Source organism: Vicia villosa, linkage group LG7, assembly GCF_029867415.1.
Source record: "Vicia villosa cultivar HV-30 ecotype Madison, WI linkage group LG7, Vvil1.0, whole genome shotgun sequence".
NCBI classification, from domain to species: domain Eukaryota; kingdom Viridiplantae; phylum Streptophyta; class Magnoliopsida; order Fabales; family Fabaceae; genus Vicia; species Vicia villosa.
This window is the reverse complement of record NC_081186.1, coordinates 100854088-100872404: the sequence shown is the minus strand read 5'-3', so window position 1 is coordinate 100872404 and position 18317 is coordinate 100854088. Positions and strand designations below refer to the sequence as shown.

The window sequence follows — 18317 nt, the reverse complement described above, 5'->3', positions numbered from 1 at the left end:
TACATGTCTTCTCTTTGAGTTTGAGCTGACATACACTAGGATGACCTTGTAACTTTGAGCACAATTCATGGTTGTGCAAACCACAAATAACATAAAATTTCCACTTTTTGCTAGCCAACAAATAACCATGAATTTTAAATGGACGCTCACATTTTCTACTACCCATATCGTCTCTTTTAAACTTTCTTAGAGGAGTATGGTATTTTCCGCTTCTTTCGCACAACAATGTTACCAAAGCGTTTCTTCTATCCAAACTATTACCCAGTCTTTCTATTACCATACTAAAACCAAGGTTAGTTGTATTCCTACGAATCCATGTGAGCATGCTATCACAATCATCAAATTCTTGCTTGTTATTAAAGTCACCGCCGACATCTACCGCCTTTACGACAACCCCTCCAACATTCGTAGAAACGTCATTTGTAGAAACTAATTCTTTTGAGATATTATCACGGTGCACCATACCTATTCGTAAACAATAACAAAAATAACACAAAATCAGAACACTGCTGGAAAAACAACACATACATGTTCTGGAGAAGTACCTACAAAATGTGTTCATCTTCGACACGTTCCGGAGGTGTACATACGGAAACAGCGTTACATATTTTGACAGAAATTTGATGCAAAATGTAAGCAATGTAAATGGACAAAGATGAATCTTTACCTGAAATTCAGTCTTCTCTTGCTTCCTTTGATATGTTGCACTGAAAAATTAGGGTTTTGGATTGAAAAATGATATTGATGATGTAGGGTTTTTAGGTTGTAAAAGAGAGTGTTGAAGAAGTAAACCAACAATGGAGGAGTGATTATGCTAGTTCAAACTATATCTGACAGTTTCATAGTTATATCTACGAAATATTTTGGCGCTAAGACGTTCCGTAGATGTAGTTACGGAAAATCTCCTGAATCAATTTGAAGTTTTTCCTAATGTTTACCAGTTTTAAATTCTTCCGTACATGTATCTCCGTAAACAACTAAATTTTGGCAAAAAAAATGTTTTCTGATATGTATCTTCGGAATCAGGAGGCATAAATGGAATTTCGCAAGATGTCTAGGAAAATCAAGGGTATATAGAGTTTTTTTTTTTTATGGTCATGTGATATATCATGATTTACTTTTTATTTTTTCTTTAAAAAATATTATTGCAAACATAAAAAAGTTAAACTTAGTTTATTTAAAAAACTCAAACGTAATAATTGCTTGACCAACAAACAAACCGTCTTCCGATTTAATCGCTTCAATGTGTCCACTTCTTTGAAACTGTCTAATAATTGTTTTTCAACAAACAAAGCTTCTGCAAAATCTTTCAACAAAGAAAAAAGTGATATTATTATATATTGATATTCAATTATAGTGCAACCTTCCTCTTCAATGGGAGATAGAAAAGGAGATCTTAGAATATATGTCATCTCTTGTTTTTTCTTTGCATGCACAATTGGAGGAGGAATCTTCCTTTGCATGTACATATTCCTCCCAGATTCAGAAGCTGTATCATGGTATCTCTTTGTAGGTATGGCAATGGTAGCAATTCCATGGATCTCTTGGTTCACCATCTTTATATATAGATGCATTAGACCTAGTGATGTTCAAGAGCACCATAATAATAACAATCATGGTAAAACTACTACAATTTGGACACCAAAATCTCCACAAACAACTAGCCCCGGTGATGCAAAATCGCCCGGCGATTCCCCTGACGGAGGCGGTGGAGAGCGTCGCGTTCAATTCGGCGCGGTTGTAGAGATGGGAGATGTCGGGGAAGGAAATCATAACAATAAAAATGTTGTTGATGATCATCATGAGTATAAGATAGAACAAGAAAAACCACCATTGGTAATGGTTGAACACTAGTTTAGAGAAAATGAAATTACATTATAAAAAAAGTGTTGATGGATTGTATGCATGCATGCATGCATGGTGATGATGTACATTTAGGTGAATTGATGCATACATGATGTAAGATAATTAGGTCATAGTGATGGTGAATTAGATGAGTGACTCAATGAGACATGATAAACCATTTAGGAAAGAGTCCACATTAACATGAATGGTATATATATGTTATTGAGTAGTGATTCTAATGATACTTTGAAAAGGACAATTAAGGGTTTAGATTCTCCAATGGTATGTAATTATATGTACTGATTTAATGATATTTTTTGATCCAGATCACTGGTTTAATGATATACAACTTTTTGTTCTTGATCATTGTTATTTTATTGTAGATATACAACTTTTTGTTTTTATATATCATTAGATCTGAAATCTTATGTTTATATTCAAAATCGGTCTCTAATATTCTTTATTGCCTTTGTCTTGTACAAACATTATCCTCAACTAAATGTAAACAAATTGTCTTTAAATTTGAGTTTATAGTAAAAGAAAATATGTTCGATGATAATTTTGCCAAAGAAAATGAGGACAATCAGATTATTTCATCGAAGGATTATTGCAATTTGCGAAGAGTTTAACGCATTCTATGTAAGAATAAGATGTCTCTTGATGATAGGGAGAAACTAATACTCTTGCCAAGGAAATTGAGCATAATCGAATTGTTTTGTTGAAGGATGATTGCAATTTGCGAAGAGCTTAACGCCGTCTATGTAAGTCTGAACTTCTAGTTTTGGAAAGGTAGTTAGGAAGTTAGAAAAGTTAATTAGGAGATCAGAAAAGTTAAAAATGGTATTTGGACTCTATAAACACTTTCCTCATAGGAAACAAATAGGATGCACTTGGGTGTTCAAATTCAAGGAAAGTTCATATAGTAGTATTAACATGTATTAGAGAAGGCTAATAGCTAAAGGGTTCCATCAACGACAAGGTTCTGACTTCTATGAAACATTATCAAATGTTGTTAAGAGTCCCACATCGGACAATATATGGCATGAACATGTCCTTATAAGTGGGGGCAATTCTCACCCTATAAGCCGGTTTTGTAGGGTTGAGTTAAGCCTAACCACACTTCTTAACATGGTATCAAGAGCCTCGTTTAAGATCCGGTGGGTCACCTTCTATGGTTTCCGCTATCGGGCCACCCGTCATTTATTTCCACGCTCCAGTTGTCTAATCCTGGGCGTGAGGGGGTGTGTTAAGAGTCCCACATCGGACAATATATGGCATGAACATGTCCTTATAAGTGGGGGGCAATCCTCACCCTATAAGCCGGTTTTGTAGGATTGAGTTAGGCCTAACCACACTTCTTAACAAATGTGGTTAAACCAATAGCCACTAGGATCATCTTTTCTCTAGCTATCACATACAAATGGGAAGTATAAAAAATTAACATCAATAATGATTTTCTTAATGAAGATCTTCAAGAAGAGGTTTATATGTAACAATCGCCTGGTTTTTTTACACCAATTCAATCTTGGTGTGCACATCGAAGAAAGCTATATATGACTTAAGGCATACCCCAAGGACGTGGTATGAGAAACCACATCAAGCCTTAATCCATTTTGGTTTCTTCTATAGTAATTGTTGTCATTCTCTCTTTGTCTATTAGGATCAAGAGGCCACTTTGTATGCTTTAGTGTATCTTGATGATATCCTACTGGCTGGCACATCCTCTACACTAACCATGACCTTATCACTAAACTACGTGATAAGCTTACTCTGAAAAATCTTGGTATCCCAAAATATTTTTTTGACATGGAGGGTTACTGCGTAATGCTAGTGGAAGTGTAATACTAGTGGAAGTTAAATGAAGGGTCTTGTTAGTTCATGTAATGCTCTTCGTGTAGACGAGAAGGAAGTAATTTGTGTCAGGGTGACATAACTCGTGATTGAGAGCGATTCAAATGTGTTGGTGGAATGGTTTGACGAATGGGAACTCTTTCACGCTTCTGATTGGGGACCTTGAACCTCCAGCAATAATCCGAAAAGGAATCAAACAGTCTGAGAATCAAGATGGTGCTAGTTCTCCATCGAAACCGTGCCCTTACAAGGGCTTTAGGAGAGACATAGTTGCACTTGTTGGAAATTGTGTTTATAAAAGGAAGCCTGCACAAGACAAACTGCGGAATAGGAATGGAGTTCTATTGCTATTGCAACAATGTGTTACTGATGAAGATAATCCTTTCCTGAGAGAATGGGGGATATGGTCTGTCAGGAATATGTTGGAGGGCAATGAGGAGAATCAAAAGGTAGTTTCTGAATTGCAGTTGCAGGGATCTGCTGATATGCCCGAAATTTCTGCACTTGGTCTTCGAGTCGAGGTTGATCAAAATACTCGGCGTGCAAAGCTTGCAAAGAGTTTGAATGAAATTGGGATTGTGTTTTAAACGGACATTTAGCAAAGGATTGAGCATAGGTGTTCACCTAGCGCGTCTTTACCCAAGGTATTGAACGGGAGCGAGCCCCATTTTCACTTGTTGTCCAAGTTAATTAATTTTGGTTTGAAAGATCAGGGTATTCAAGAGGTGTGCACTTCTTGTCACAAGATCTTTCGGTTTGATTAATGTATTTTAATTCAAAAGATCAAGGTATTCAAGAGGTGTGCACCCCTAGAGAATCCTCCCACGATGGTGTTAAAGTTATGGCAAACAATCTCTCCTTCCCTTTTTTGGACCCTGTTAGAATTCAAAATGTGGATATTTGTTGATAAACTTTTGTGGTATTTTGATAACTTTTCTCATTACTTTTCTATTGAATTTAGGTTCGTAATCGTGTAAGTAAATAAAATCGAGTTTAGTAGTAAATATAGTATTTATAAGCTTCTCTTATGTTTTTTGTAGGTTCTATGCATTTTGGGAAGTAATAGGAGGTAAGGATGCATTTTGGAGCAAGTTTGGAGACTCAATGAAGAAGTTTTTTTCAGCAAGGGCCGCTTAGCGGCCACTAAGCGCGCTTTCCAGGGGCGAAAGGAAAATTTGTGATCAGCAAGTCCCGCTTAGCGGCCTCCAGCGTGGAAGCAGATATTTTTGGTGCTCCGCTTAGCGGCAGTCTGGGCGCTAAGCGGCGATACTTTTTCATGTGGCTATTGTAGCGGTAAAAATGTGACTCGAGCGCTTATCGCGCGCTCGAAGTATCAACAGAGTCGCCACCGAACTTTATTTATTCCAAGAAGGAAAGGGAAAATACCGATAAAACCCACAGAGAGAAAAAGAAATGGCTAAGATGGTCATTCGCAACCAAATAAGGGTTCGGGAGTCGGTTAAGCAAGGGGAAGGTATTAGCACCCCTCACCTCCATCATACTCGATGGGACCCATTTAGTTAGTTTCGTGTTTGAGTGTTAGTGTTTTTGTTTGTGTTCTTGTGTTCTTACGCTTATTAATCGAGAAAAGATAAAAGAAATGTTTTTTAAGGTTTTTATTATTATAAGGAAAAAGAAAAGATTTTTTATTATTGTGCCCGCCAAGACGTTTGTATCTTGTGCCTACGTATTCCCTAGTGCAATGGGAAAGTCAGAGCAATCGTAGTTCGGGCTAGGAACCACGAAAAGTTTGTTGGTTTTTTTAGCGAGAGGTACTCGATCGCATTCAAATGGAAATACTACACGCACATGGATATGATATCACTACAAGAATGGATAACTAAATCAAGATAAGACATGATTTTGGCCATCATCGCATTCGAGTGGAAGATATTCGATCTTCACATGTGGAAGTATGTTCGTATTGAAAATTGGATAAGTGTCTCGTTTATGAGAAAAGAGTTTTTAAAGCCATAAGGCAAAGAGTTTGAATGAAATTGGGATTGTGTTTTAAACGGACATTTAGCAAAGGATTGAGCATAGGTGTTCACCTAACGCGTCTTTACCCAAGGTATTGAACGGGAGCGAGCCCCATTTTCACTTGTTGTCCAAGTTAATTAATTTTGGTTTGAAAGATCAGGGTATTCAAGAGGTGTGCACTTCTTGTCACAAGATCTTTCGGTTTGATTAATGTATTTTAATTCAAAAGATCAAGGTATTCAAGAGGTGTGCACCCCTTGTCACAGGATCTTTCGGTTTGATTAAGTGTTTTAGATTCAAAAGATCAAGGTATTCAAGAGGTGTGCACCCCTTGTCACTCAATCTCTTGGTTTGATTGATGTATTTTGATTCAAAGGATCAAGGTATTCAAGAGGTGTGCACTTCTTGTCACAGGATCACTTTGATTAATTAAAGAGTTTTGGTTCAAGAAAATCAAGATATTCAAGAGGTGTGCACTTCTTGTCACTTGATTTCTCGATTTATTTAAGAAAGCATTTTATTGTTTGATTCAAAGGATTGAAAGTATTCAAGAGGTGTTCACCCCTTGTCATTTAATCACTTTGATTTAATTAATGAAAGGTTTAAAAAAGAAACTCGACGTTGGATCGATAGATTTATTGAAACGACTTGGCATTGGACCAAGGTTTATTAATATTTGAATGTGATGAATATAATGTTTTTGGTTTTTAATATGAAAATGAAAATAAAGTCTAAATTTAAAATAAAAGCATGTTTTTTGTATTTTTGTTAGAAAATAAAAAGAAATTAAAATATAAATGGGCTAAAAGAGAACACAGACATGGGGTGCATAGCAAGAAATTCGCTGTTGGGTTTTTTTTAAGAAAGAATCGTGTGGGCCTATAGTTGCTGGCCCAAAACAAGTTTGAGTTCTATCCTAAAGTGGTGTAAGTTGAGCAAGCAGACAAAGAGAAAACCGATGCTGGATCTAAGAAGAACCGGCCCAATATGTCTTCAGCAAGTCATAAGCTAACCCTAAAACAAATTCACTCTACCCACCCCACTTGTCTCTTTCCACGATTATTCTGAAGAAAAGCAAAAACAAAACTCTCCTCTCTCACAAATTCACTCTACCCCACTTGTCTCTTTCCACGATTATTCTGAAGAAAAGCAAAAACAAAACTCTCCTCTCTCACAGCGAATATTCACGGCTCTTCTCTCTAAAAAAAAGCTTCCTTCCACCATTGAAGGCCACTCGGAAATCTCTCGGTTCTCTGCTCTCAGTCACTCTCGGTCTCTCTTGCTTCACTCCCTCTCGCCGCCACTTCTCTCTCTAACGGCTCTCTCACGCTATCTCGCTTCTACCCTTTTTCAACATTGCAATGGGTGATGATGATGCCCTCAAGTTACTCTTTCATGTTTCCAACTCCCATACCTTAGAAAACTCGTTAGATATTCTCATTCAAACCGCCAAGTCTGATTCTGGACGTTCCAAAAGAATCCTCCCTGCACTTCTCACTATACTTCAATCACAAACCCTTCTTATAGATTACAATATTCTATCCTTGTGTTTCAAGCTCCTCAGAAACCTGTGTGCTGGTGAACTTGTCAATCAGAATTTGTTTCTTGAGTTTCATGGGGTTCTTATTGTTGTTTCGAGGTTGGAGGATGGTTCTGATCCCATGTTGGTGAGATGGGGTTTGCAGGTTTTGGCAAATGTTTGTTTGGCTGGGAAACAGCATCAGAGGGCTATTTGGGAAGAGTTGTTTCCATTTGGTTTTGTGTCGCTTGCGAGACTTGGAAGTAAGGAAGTATGTGATCCGCTGTGTATGGTGATTTATACTTGTTGTGATGGAAATCCAGAATGGTTTGGAGAGCTTTGTAGCGATACTGGTTGGCCTGTAGTGGTAGAATTAGTGAGAACTGCTTCTTCTGGTTAGTTTATAGTTTATGTTTTTTCTTGTGTGCTTTTATATGTTTGTTTCATCTATGTTGTTGTTTAGGATCATTCTTATGTTGTCACTTTGATTTTGTTTATGTATTTGTTTATTTGCTTTCCTTATAAATGAATCACCGACACCAGACATGACACTGATACATTGACGTATGTGATAATTTGAAAATGATGGAAAGAATTAAAGTCATGTCTTGAAATCGGTTCCTCTCTAATTATCCTTGTACTCCGGCCTACCGGTGGAAGCTCGGAATAGTTGGTGTTAGTGAATTCAGAGGATTTCAGGTGCTTTGTGTGCCTGCTTTTGAGTTGTGGTGGGTTTTGGCTGATTCCTTTGTTAGTATCGGTGTAATGGTTTTTTTAGTGTTGTTGCTGTGGCATGCTGCTTCTATATTTTGCTATGATGTCATGACTTATGAGTTACATCTATAATTTGCTATGCTGCCATGATTCATGACATGAGTTTGTGTTTATGTCTTATGGTTTTTAAGCTGTAACACTGACTTCTACTTCTGTTGAAACCAGCTAGTTTTGGCGAGGATTGGATAAAGTTGATTCTCTCAAGAATTTGTCTTGAAGAATCTCAATTGCCTGAATTGTTTTCTAAATTACGGCTTAAGGATATTCACGAGGGTGAAGATGGTGATTCAAAAGATGATCAGTTTTCATCTGAACAAGCGTTTCTTCTGCAAATCCTATCAGAAATTTTGAATGAGCGAATCGAAGATGTTACTGTTTCGAAGGATGTTGCGTTGTTTGTTTATGGAATATTCAAGAAATATATGGGGGTTCTTGAGCATTCAGTGAGAGGCAAGTCTGGTCTTCCGACTGGCATTACTGCAGTGGACGTTCTTGGCTACTCGCTTACTATATTGAGGGACATCTGTGCTAATGATAGTGCGAGATGTAAAGCAGAGGATGCAAATGACGTTGTTGATGTGTTATTGTCAAATGGTCTCATTGAGTTGCTTTTGATTGTGCTTGGGGACCTTGAACCTCCAGCAATAATCCGAAAAGGAATCAAACAATCTGAGAATCAAGATGGTGCTAGTTCTTCCTCGAAACCATGCCCTTACAAGGGCTTTAGGAGAGACATAGTTGCACTTGTTGGAAATTGTGTTTATAAAAGGAAGCATGCACAAGACGAACTGCGGAATAGGAATGGAGTTCTATTGCTATTGCAACAATGTGTTACTGATGAAGATAATCCTTTCCTGAGAGAATGGGGGATATGGTCTGTCAGGAATATGTTGGAGGGAAATGAGGAGAATCAAAAGGTAGTTTCTGAATTGCAGCTGCAGGGATCTGCTGATATGCCCGAAATTTCTGCACTTGGTCTTCGAGTTGAGGTTGATCAAAATACTCGGCGTGCAAAGCTTGTAAATGTCTCTTGAAGTAATACTATAATTTTTTTTAATTCCAAAGAACTTTCATTAAATTAAGGATAATCTTCCTTAAAATCATTTTGGTTAACTGTCTTCAGTTTTCCGATCTTGGTTAAATTCATTTGAAGTGTTATGTCTTTTCAAATACTAAGCTACATAAATACTCAACATTTCCAGTACTTTGAACTATTTTGTAAAATGCAGCTTTTTCATTTTGTTAGAGTTCCTTGGGTGAACTGTATTCAAGAACTTTTCCAGCATCTAACAATAGAATCTGATTGCACGTGATAATTGTGTTCAATCTATATGCAATGATGAGCATTGTGCAGGAATGAGATGTTCACTTCCTCATGGAACTCGTTCAAGTACATTTTCATTTTCATCCTTTTCTATTTCATGTCTTTTCTTTCTTATAGTCATGAAGGTAAATAACTGTCTCCGTTGAAGTCGTCCTAGTGTGAATTAATTATAATTTACGGTATCACTATATCGTGATCGCGGTAGTTTTCGCTGATCGGTCTGTTTTTTAGAACTGTCATGCATACTATTTGAATAATAATGTTAAGATTTTATGGTTGATTTTGGGGATAAAGTGTTTAGTTACACGTATTATTAACACTATGCATGATTTGATATTGTAGTTTAAAATCATCGTGGTTGAAATTAATGTTTATAAATATACTCTGAACTTATACAGAATGCTGAAGATAATCATTACAATGAAGGAGTGAAACCGAGACTTGAGTTTGTTATAACTTCTGATGATATTACTGATACTGGTGCTCCGGCGACTTTGCTTATTTTCAATAACGAAAAGGGATTTTCTCCGAAAAACATTGAGTCCATCTGTAGTGTTGGACGATCAACCAAGAAAGGGAACCGGAGTAGTGGTTACATTGGAGAGAAAGGTATATCACATACTTATATTGAATTGAAATGTTTCTCAAAGTGTTGAGTGCTTTTGAAGTAACAAGGATTTGTGCTAATATGATTTGTTACTTTCAATGTAGTTTCGTTGAGTTTTTTTGTTTAGCATTTAATTTATTGTTTAGGGTTTAATCCGTTCGAATGAATTCAATGTAATTCAGTCTATCTATATGTTTTCTAAAATTTAAATGTATTTACTATTTTTTTATAGAAACCTTTGTCATTTTTGGAAATACTTGTTCCTCAAGTAATACTTTTAAATTATTGTTTAATGTAGATATTTATTAAAGTTGTTAAATTGAAGAAGATGATGCAAATTTTGATAGAATCTCTTATATTGAATTTCAGGAATTGGTTTCAAGAGTGTGTTTTTGGTTACTGCCCAGCCTGATATTTTTAGCAATGAATATCAGATAAGGTTCAATGAGAAGCCATGTCCACATTGCAGTCTTGGTTATATAGTTCCTGAATGGGTTGAGGAGAAGCCAACCCTTGCGGACATTAAGAAGATATATGGTCAAGATATTCTTCCAGCTACGACAATTGTCTTACCTTTGAAGTCAGATAAGGTCAATCCTGTCAAACAGCAGCTGTCAAATGTTCATCCAGAAGTCCTTTTGTTTCTGACAAAAATCAGACAACTTTCAGTCAAAGAAGTTAACGAGAATCCCACACAGAACACTGTAACTGCTGTATCAATTTCAAGCGAGGTTGACTTTATGACAAGGAAAAACATGAATGCTGAGTCTTACACACTCCATCTCTCTGCAGAGGAAAATAGTGATGATGAGATGGAATGGTTTGACGAATGGGAACTCTTTCACGCTTCTCTAGTTGATCCGGAGGGTGATCAGAATCAAAAAGTAGATCATAGACGTTTGCACAGTGCTGATGAAGAGGAGGAGAGGGTGTGCTTGCAAGGAACTCCGACGATTAAGTCAGTAGGAGCAGAGATACGTAAGAGCATTTCATGGGTTTAAAACTGTGTTACCTGGTCCTCAAATGAGAGGGTTTTATATTGTCCCTCAGCGCTTGACCATTGGTCCACGTTTTGGGCCGGATCATGGATTTAGGCCCAAAACTTGTGATTGCCAGGATTCTCGGAGCATCTTGAGGAATCCTGGGAGCCATAGAATGGGAGAAAGCCCAGCCATCGGGCAGAGGAAATAATGTTCTTATTGCCCATAGGTTGTTAGGTCAATGCTATTGGGTCGTCCTGGGGCAGGTACGGATTGGACCATGCCTGTTCATTGGGCCAGTCCAGAACACTAGTGAATTAAGATATTATTGAATTAGAATTAGCATCATGTTGTTACCCGTATTTAAAATTCTTCTAGGTAAACCATTCCATGTCGAGTCAGATCACAGTCATTCGCCGTATTCAATTACCTTGGCATAGGACGTAACAAAGATATGAAAATATATTGATTTTTTAACAATGTACAAATGTATTATAATTTTCGCTTAAATCATATATCAAAATACGCAGTTTTGACTAATTTCATTCGCATTAAAAACAATCTAAATTATTTATGTCAGAAATCATTTATATAAAAACAAATATCACACATCTCACATAAAGGATTGGTTTGTTTTAACTTTACAAAAATATTTTTTTATATATATTTAAAAATGATTTTTATAAAAAAAATTCTCAAATGTTATACATTTTCTTAACTCGTTTTTAATAAGTTAAAAGATTACTTTTGAATTTAGTAACATAAATATATATGATTATATACTAAAATATAAGTTTAATTTTTTTCATAAGAATGTATCTAAAAAACTATTCTTGTAAAAAATTACTTAAAATAGGTTAAATTTAAGTAATTTTTTTTTTATAAATTTTGATATTAAAAAAAGTGAAAAACCGAGCTTCATCCATTTCTTTATGATGATTTCACTCGAGTCCTAATTGGACTTTTTTTGTTTAGTAAATTTTTATTTTTTTCCTAGGGGTTTTGTTAGAAAATGTGTTAATAAAATAAAATGTTGTTTATGTTTATGAATTTATCATGATAAGTTCATCACCATCACCATTACAAAATTGACTTGTAAATTAAGAAGTATCTATTTATTTATTAATGAAAAAAAAAAAACTTGTGGTGCCAAATTGAGGTTGGAGTTGAGTGTGTAAAATAAAGAAGTGTTTGTTTCTTCTTCTTTCAAACTTATTGAATTAATGGCTTCTACAACTGCTGCTTCTGCTTTTCTTCAATTCCACTCTCTTTCTTCTAATCCTCAACTTTTCTTCACCAAACTTCCTAATTACCAAATCTCCCTTACTTCATCTTCTTCCAAACGAACTTCCAATTATAAGCGCGTTTGCGCAAAAGCTGTTTCTACCGACTCACAGAAACCTCTCACACAAAATAACCAAAACACTCCCTCATCATCATCCTCCAAACTGGTTCTTGTTCTTGGTGCCTCAGGAGGTGTAGGTAAACATTTACTCATTCTTGTTTTTTTCTTTCTGTTTCACTTATTTTTTGTAATTAAAAGCTGAAACTGAAAGTATAAAATATTTAGTGGTTGCTGAATTTGGTGGTAGTTGTTTATTCAATTGACTTTAGGTTAGATCAGTTAAATCAGTTAGTAAATAGAAATCAGTTATAGTTAGTTAGATTTCTGTTTCAGTTATAGTTAGTTAGATTTCTGTTACAGTTATAGTTAGTTAGTTAGTTAGATTTCTGTTTCAATTTGTATCAGGTAGCGGCGCAGCTTCTTGCCCATTTTGTCTGCTATTTATTATGTATAATGTTGATTAATATTATTTAAAATTTAAATAAAAGATTGAACAAGGAAAAAAAATTCTCCTTTTTGCTCTTGTATTCAATTCATTCAGTTGAGATTGAAATCAATGTGAAGAGTTTCACTCATTTTCTCTCGTATGGTATTAGAGTCTCGGTTACGATTGTATGACTCGTGAGTTATATACTAGTTGCTCTAATATGGTATCAGAGTCTCGGTTTAGATTAGAACTGCTTAATATGGATGTGCTTACATAATCGATGCCGATAGTTTTGTTCGTGAATCAATTGACTTGTCTTACTCAATTACTCAATATTCAGGGCAGCTAGTTCTAGCGTCACTGCTTCAACGGAATATTAAGTCACGGGCGATACTTAGGGATCTTGAGAAAGCTAAGGCACTCTTTGGGGAACAAGATGAGGAGAGACTCCAGGTATATCTTGAGAAAAAGCTTTGTGGCTCAATTTGATGTCATTTGTTCTCAATACATCTTCTATTTCTATAAAGCTCTTGAATATGACAGGTATTCAAAGGAGACACAAGGAAGCATGAAGATTTGGATCCATCTATGTTTGAGGTAAGCCCTTCAAAATACTTTACCATTGCATAATTGTTGATTCACCGTCTCATTCAACCAATAGAATTATGGTAGTAATTTGTGTTTCTTTGTAGGGAGTCACTCATGTGATTTGCTGCACAGGAACAACAGCTTTTCCTTCAAGGCGGTGGGATGATGAGAATACACCAGAAAGGGTTGGTAAGAATCACATTATGTATATATGTTGCAGCATTTGGTATCATTGCTAAATTGAAATTCAAATAGAAAGTTAGTTAGTAGGTATCATAACTAAAATTCATTTTATTACATTTTGGCTACAGTGTAGAATCATCTAGTTTTCAAGCACTTCTCAGTATTTTGATTTTGACTATTGGTATTTATTTGAAGATTGGGTGGGAGTCAAGAATCTAATATCTGCATTGCCTTCCTCGGTAAAAAGAGTTGTTCTTGTGTCATCAATTGGTGTGACCAAGTGTAAAGAATTGCCATGGAGGTAATATTACTTATTAATGAGTTCTTAATTTAAGCTTTTGTTTAACCTATCCATAATCGGGCAATAAACTCTTTTTATTTCAGCATCAAGTGTAACGCTAACGGAAGAATCAGCTGAAATTTTGGAATTATTGATACTTGTATATCTTTTGATTCAGTTATAGTTTTTTGTTGGTCTTTCATGATTAAAGATTTGGTTTCATACTGTATGGTTACTACCATTCTGCATAGTGGATCGATGTAAATTATGTTGGTTAATCAACGTCTCAAAAAATTGTCCAATAAACTTGTTAATGTCCATTTTTGATGTAGCATTATGAACCTATTTGGCGTCTTGAAGTATAAGAAGATGGGAGAGGACTTTCTTCAGAGTTCTGGCTTTCCATTTACTATAATTAGGTAAGATGAAAATGTTAAATGTTTTATACCCGATATTGTCTTGTTGATAATTGAAAGACAGAGATGTTTTTATTCCTGAAATATCCTCATATGGTGTAATTAAATGTATTTTAGACCTGGAAGATTGACGGATGGGCCATACACATCTTATGATCTCAATACTTTACTCAAAGCAACAGCTGGTCAACGGCGAGCAGTCCTTATAGGTCAAGGTATATGAATAATATTCATTATTATATCACTAGCATTTTCTTTTCCTCTTTATTGTTTATTTCTATGAAGCATGGACACATACATGACACTGACACTGACACGTTGGCACCGGTAATAATTTGAAAGAATGAATAAAATAAATGTAATCACAAGTTTGGGTGTCGTGTCGGTGTTGGTGTTCGACACTGACACGCACATACATTTTTTTAGAGGTGCTGGTGCTATAGATGTTTATTTCCCAAGTGATTTTCATCATAGCTTATTAACAAGCTTTAAGTGTGAATAGTTATGCTTATAACGGTGAAAATGGTTGACTTCAAGGATTGAACACCCCAAAGACCAATTGCGTAAAGTACTAAACTGAATCTCTTAGATTTTTTTTTTGTCTTAACCCTCTAGTTTCAAGGGGAGGGAAGCCATGGTAATTCAGAGTCAACTGAGAGATAAGTAATGTCTGACCAAGGATTGTTTCGGCTTGGATTTTCAAATTTAGGTTTTCCCAAACGATTCGTCTTTAACTGAAGCTCATTAACCACTTGAGTCTAATCACTTGTTTGGATGCGTTTGTTATGTCCCTTCACGTGATGATTTATACCTTTTGCTAGTATTTTTGTTTAAAGTTTCAGAAATATGGTAACTATTTTCAGGAGATAAGCTAGTGGGAGAGGCTAGCAGAATTGTGGTTGCTGAAGCTTGCATACAGGCACTAGATCTTGAAGTCACTGAAAACCAAATATTTGAAGTTAACTCTGTTGAGGTATCACATAATAGAATCAAAGCTTTAAATTTCTTAACTGTCTGTTACTGTTAAGGTTATGATTCATATCTTGTGTAAATCAAATACTGGAAAGATTTGTTTTATTATTAATGCTAAAATGTATATATTTCAGGGGGATGGTCCTGGAAATGATGCTCAGAAATGGCGAGAATTATTCGAGGCGGCACGCTCTAGTTAACTAGACTTATTGTCAAAACTTGTATATCATTAAGAACCATGTATATGCATCATAGTTAGGGGCTTCAGCTTTACAATTATTGTATATGTATATACACTTTATTCATTATTGGATACACACAAAAGCACTTGCTTCATTAACAATATTGCTAAATATACACACAAAAGCACTTGTTTCATAATGTAAATCATGTGCAAGTTGATTATTCATCGATCACAGGTTACACAAGACAACATCTTGTGAAAGAAATTTTCGGAATTGGGTGGTGTGCTACAAGAATTGGCACAATCAACAATTTCAGATCCATCAGCTCCATTTTTCTTTGCTTTCTCACACTCATTCAAGAACGTATTGAATGCATCCTCAACATATTTAACTGCGTCAGAAACACACATGTTCTCGACTAACTTGTCCGGGTATATACTCTTTCTATGATCTCCATTTAGAGTTGCTGCCATCAGTATCAATTCTTCCTGAAATTCACTCAACTTGGCTCGTTCTTTAGCATCCGTCTCTCGTAGTTTAATCGGGTCGGACAATTTTTCTGCACAAGGATGAGATAACATTTTATTCATTGAAAGTTCATCAAAACAACACATTAAATATTTGTTAAGTGTGAGTATAAGAGTTTGACTTCGTATCCTTGAGAGACAGATATTTTACCTGGACAATCAGTTCGCGGACTGGTTAGAGTTAAAAGGCTCTCGAATGTTCCAGCCCATGCATCCCTCTTTGTCAAAAAATTAGGGAGATTGAATATCTTCTTCGCAGTTGCTGGTATAGATGAATGCTCATATTGTGATGTTGGAAATGGTCCAGAAGGTTCATGCAACACTATTTAATAGTAACCATGTTATGATTAATTGGTGTAAGTAGTTCCTTAAAGAGAGTGTAACTATAATGCACTAAGTTAAGAAAACTCTAAATTATAGGAAGTGTTAATAACTTAGTTTTAGTTTGCATGCATATGCATCCCATTCTTACCTTTTCCTGGCTCAATCCATGGAGAAATAAAGATGGTTGGAACCCTAACACCAAGCCTATCAAACTTAAACTTGAATGGCTCAGGACCAACAATGTCATCTGGACTAGGAACTCCATCCACTGGCGTTGGCACGTGATCGTAAAATCCTCCGTGTTCGTCGTAAGTAATCACAAACAACATTTCATTCCATTGTGGACTGCCTCTTAGTGCTTCATACACTTCTTTTACAAATTTTTGTCCTTCTCCAACATCATGAGATGGATGATCGTCATTTGCAGGTATTGAGAACAAGTCGAAAAATCTTTGTTCTATCACCACGTAGTTTGGTAATTTCCCTTCTTCACAATGCTTCTTGAATGTTAATCCGTATTCATGAAAGTTATCTATGTATTTCAGCTGCCTAAGGTTCCTGGAAATAATTAGAAGACACCAATTGTAACCATACGCAAGCAAAATAAGGAAACTTGTATGGTAAGGTACCTAAACGATGAAATGAACGAACCTGTAGAAAAGTGTGGATGGTGGTTGTTGATAATAGATCCCAAAACTGAACCCATTTTCATCCAAAGAATCAAATATTGTCTTTTGAGGTAGCCCTCCAATTAGCTTATAAGAGTCATTGCTAGTTAACCCGTGTGAGGTGGCAGAATGCACAAAGAGCCGGTTGGGTTGGGTCGATGCAGGAACCGAAGCAAACCAACGGTCGCAAATTGCAAACTCTTTAACTAACTCTTTGTAAACTGGAATTAAATCCGGTTTAAACCCATTTATAACTGCCTCTGTCATTGTCACTGTCGTTGCCTCTTTTGGTTTCTCTTGTCTCGTCGCATTTTGAACAAAGCCCTCCATCATTGGCGGCAATTTCTTTGCTATTGAGGCTTCGCTCCATGGTTCTCCAAAAATTTGCTCGTAAATATCTTGGATCGAGTGACCTGGATCTGGGTCAACATAGATGGACCCGTCATTAAATAGAACCCGATTTGAGTTAGGATCGGATGTTGAAATTGGATTTGACTCTGAACCGGTAACACCGTTGATTTTTGGATTTAAGGACCTCATCCAACCCAACATGTGGTCAAATGAACGGTTCTCTTGAACCAAAACGACCACCGTTTTGATAGGGTAGCTATTTGTAGGGCTAGAATTTGAAGTCATTTTCTTGAAAATTTTCTACTTTTTTGGGGAAGATTTTGCTAATAATTCTCAAATGGGAGACACATTTATACATTACATGCACTCAAATAATGTGATGAAGTTATATTGTAGGGGAAGCAATCTAAAAAGGCATAAAGAATATACTATATTGAATCAAAAGTGAAAAAGAGACTCAAAAGTATCTAAATAGAATCCTTGGTATAAAATTTGGTTCATAATGAAAATATATTATAATGTTTGTGTTTCTTTAACTTGTCGTGATGGTTTGAGTAACAAAAAATACTTGTCGTAATAGAAAATATGGATAAGAAATAATAAAAACGAAAGGGAAAAAAATCATGTGGAAACGTGATGAAGTGTAGCTTTTAAGCTAGCAATTGGAAAATGATAAGAAGAGACCCAACAGAATTAAAAAGAGGGCTGTTTGGCTAAGAGATTTCGTATAACACATGGGGGGAGGTCCATTTAGTATTTTTAATCAAGTTGTTACTTTATGTTATTTGTCATTTCGGCCCATGGCCCATATAGTAGAACAAACCCTACTATTTAAACATTGTATGCAGCCACTTTATGGGAAGAAGAAAAGTTGATTTTATCTTATTGTCTTTTAATGCTTTTCTAGATCTAGGGTTATTGAACACATATCTATCATTGGTGCTTTCATTTTCCTTTCTCAATCCCTCCCATGGCTCCCCCAAAACCCCCAAACCCCTCTTCTAAAGAGATTTTAGAAGAAGCTTTACAAATGTCTTCATTACAATTAAACAATGCTATGGCTGAAACACAAGAGCAAATGGATGTAAGATTTGCTCAAGTTCATGAAGATATCTCCAAACAAGTGGGTCAGCTTCATACAAGGTTAGAGAATGACAAAATTGAGGAAGAT

At 35.9% G+C, this 18317-nt stretch overlaps 4 protein-coding genes across 6 annotated transcripts; 3 read left to right on the top strand and 1 right to left on the bottom strand.

Moving 5' to 3' along the window:
* Positions 1–1204: 1204 nt before the first annotated feature.
* LOC131618046 (uncharacterized) lies at positions 1205–2180 on the top strand. The gene has a single exon (XM_058889314.1). The coding sequence runs from the start codon at positions 1375–1377 to the stop codon at positions 1852–1854; it is 480 nt and encodes a 159-aa protein (XP_058745297.1). The 5' UTR covers positions 1205–1374; the 3' UTR covers positions 1855–2180.
* A 4541-nt stretch (positions 2181–6721) lies between these two features.
* Positions 6722–11420, top strand: LOC131616180 (uncharacterized). Of its 3 annotated transcripts, none has more exons than XM_058887445.1 (4): positions 6722–7590; positions 8135–8886; positions 9692–9902; positions 10270–11420. In XM_058887445.1, the coding sequence occupies exons 1-4, from the start codon at positions 7038–7040 to the stop codon at positions 10899–10901; spliced, it is 2148 nt and encodes a 715-aa protein (XP_058743428.1). In that variant the 5' UTR covers positions 6722–7037; the 3' UTR covers positions 10902–11420. The 3 variants fall into 3 exon arrangements, with proteins under 3 accessions (XP_058743428.1, XP_058743427.1, XP_058743426.1); XM_058887444.1 differs by having other exon boundaries at positions 8135–8958; XM_058887443.1 differs by having other exon boundaries at positions 8135–8988.
* Positions 11421–12012: 592 nt separating this feature from the next.
* LOC131616182 (uncharacterized protein At2g37660, chloroplastic) lies at positions 12013–15434 on the top strand. Its single transcript, XM_058887447.1, has 9 exons — positions 12013–12362; positions 12993–13105; positions 13196–13249; positions 13345–13429; positions 13619–13724; positions 14036–14122; positions 14237–14334; positions 14983–15092; positions 15226–15434. The coding sequence occupies exons 1-9, from the start codon at positions 12104–12106 to the stop codon at positions 15289–15291; spliced, it is 978 nt and encodes a 325-aa protein (XP_058743430.1). The 5' UTR covers positions 12013–12103; the 3' UTR covers positions 15292–15434.
* A 63-nt stretch (positions 15435–15497) lies between these two features.
* LOC131616181 (non-specific phospholipase C4-like) lies at positions 15498–17588 on the bottom strand. The gene is made up of 4 exons (XM_058887446.1): positions 16779–17588; positions 16276–16685; positions 15955–16125; positions 15498–15835 (listed from the first exon to the last, which is right to left on the bottom strand). The coding sequence occupies exons 1-4, from the start codon at positions 17429–17431 to the stop codon at positions 15498–15500; spliced, it is 1572 nt and encodes a 523-aa protein (XP_058743429.1). The 5' UTR covers positions 17432–17588.
* Between the last annotated feature and the right edge of the window lie 729 nt (positions 17589–18317).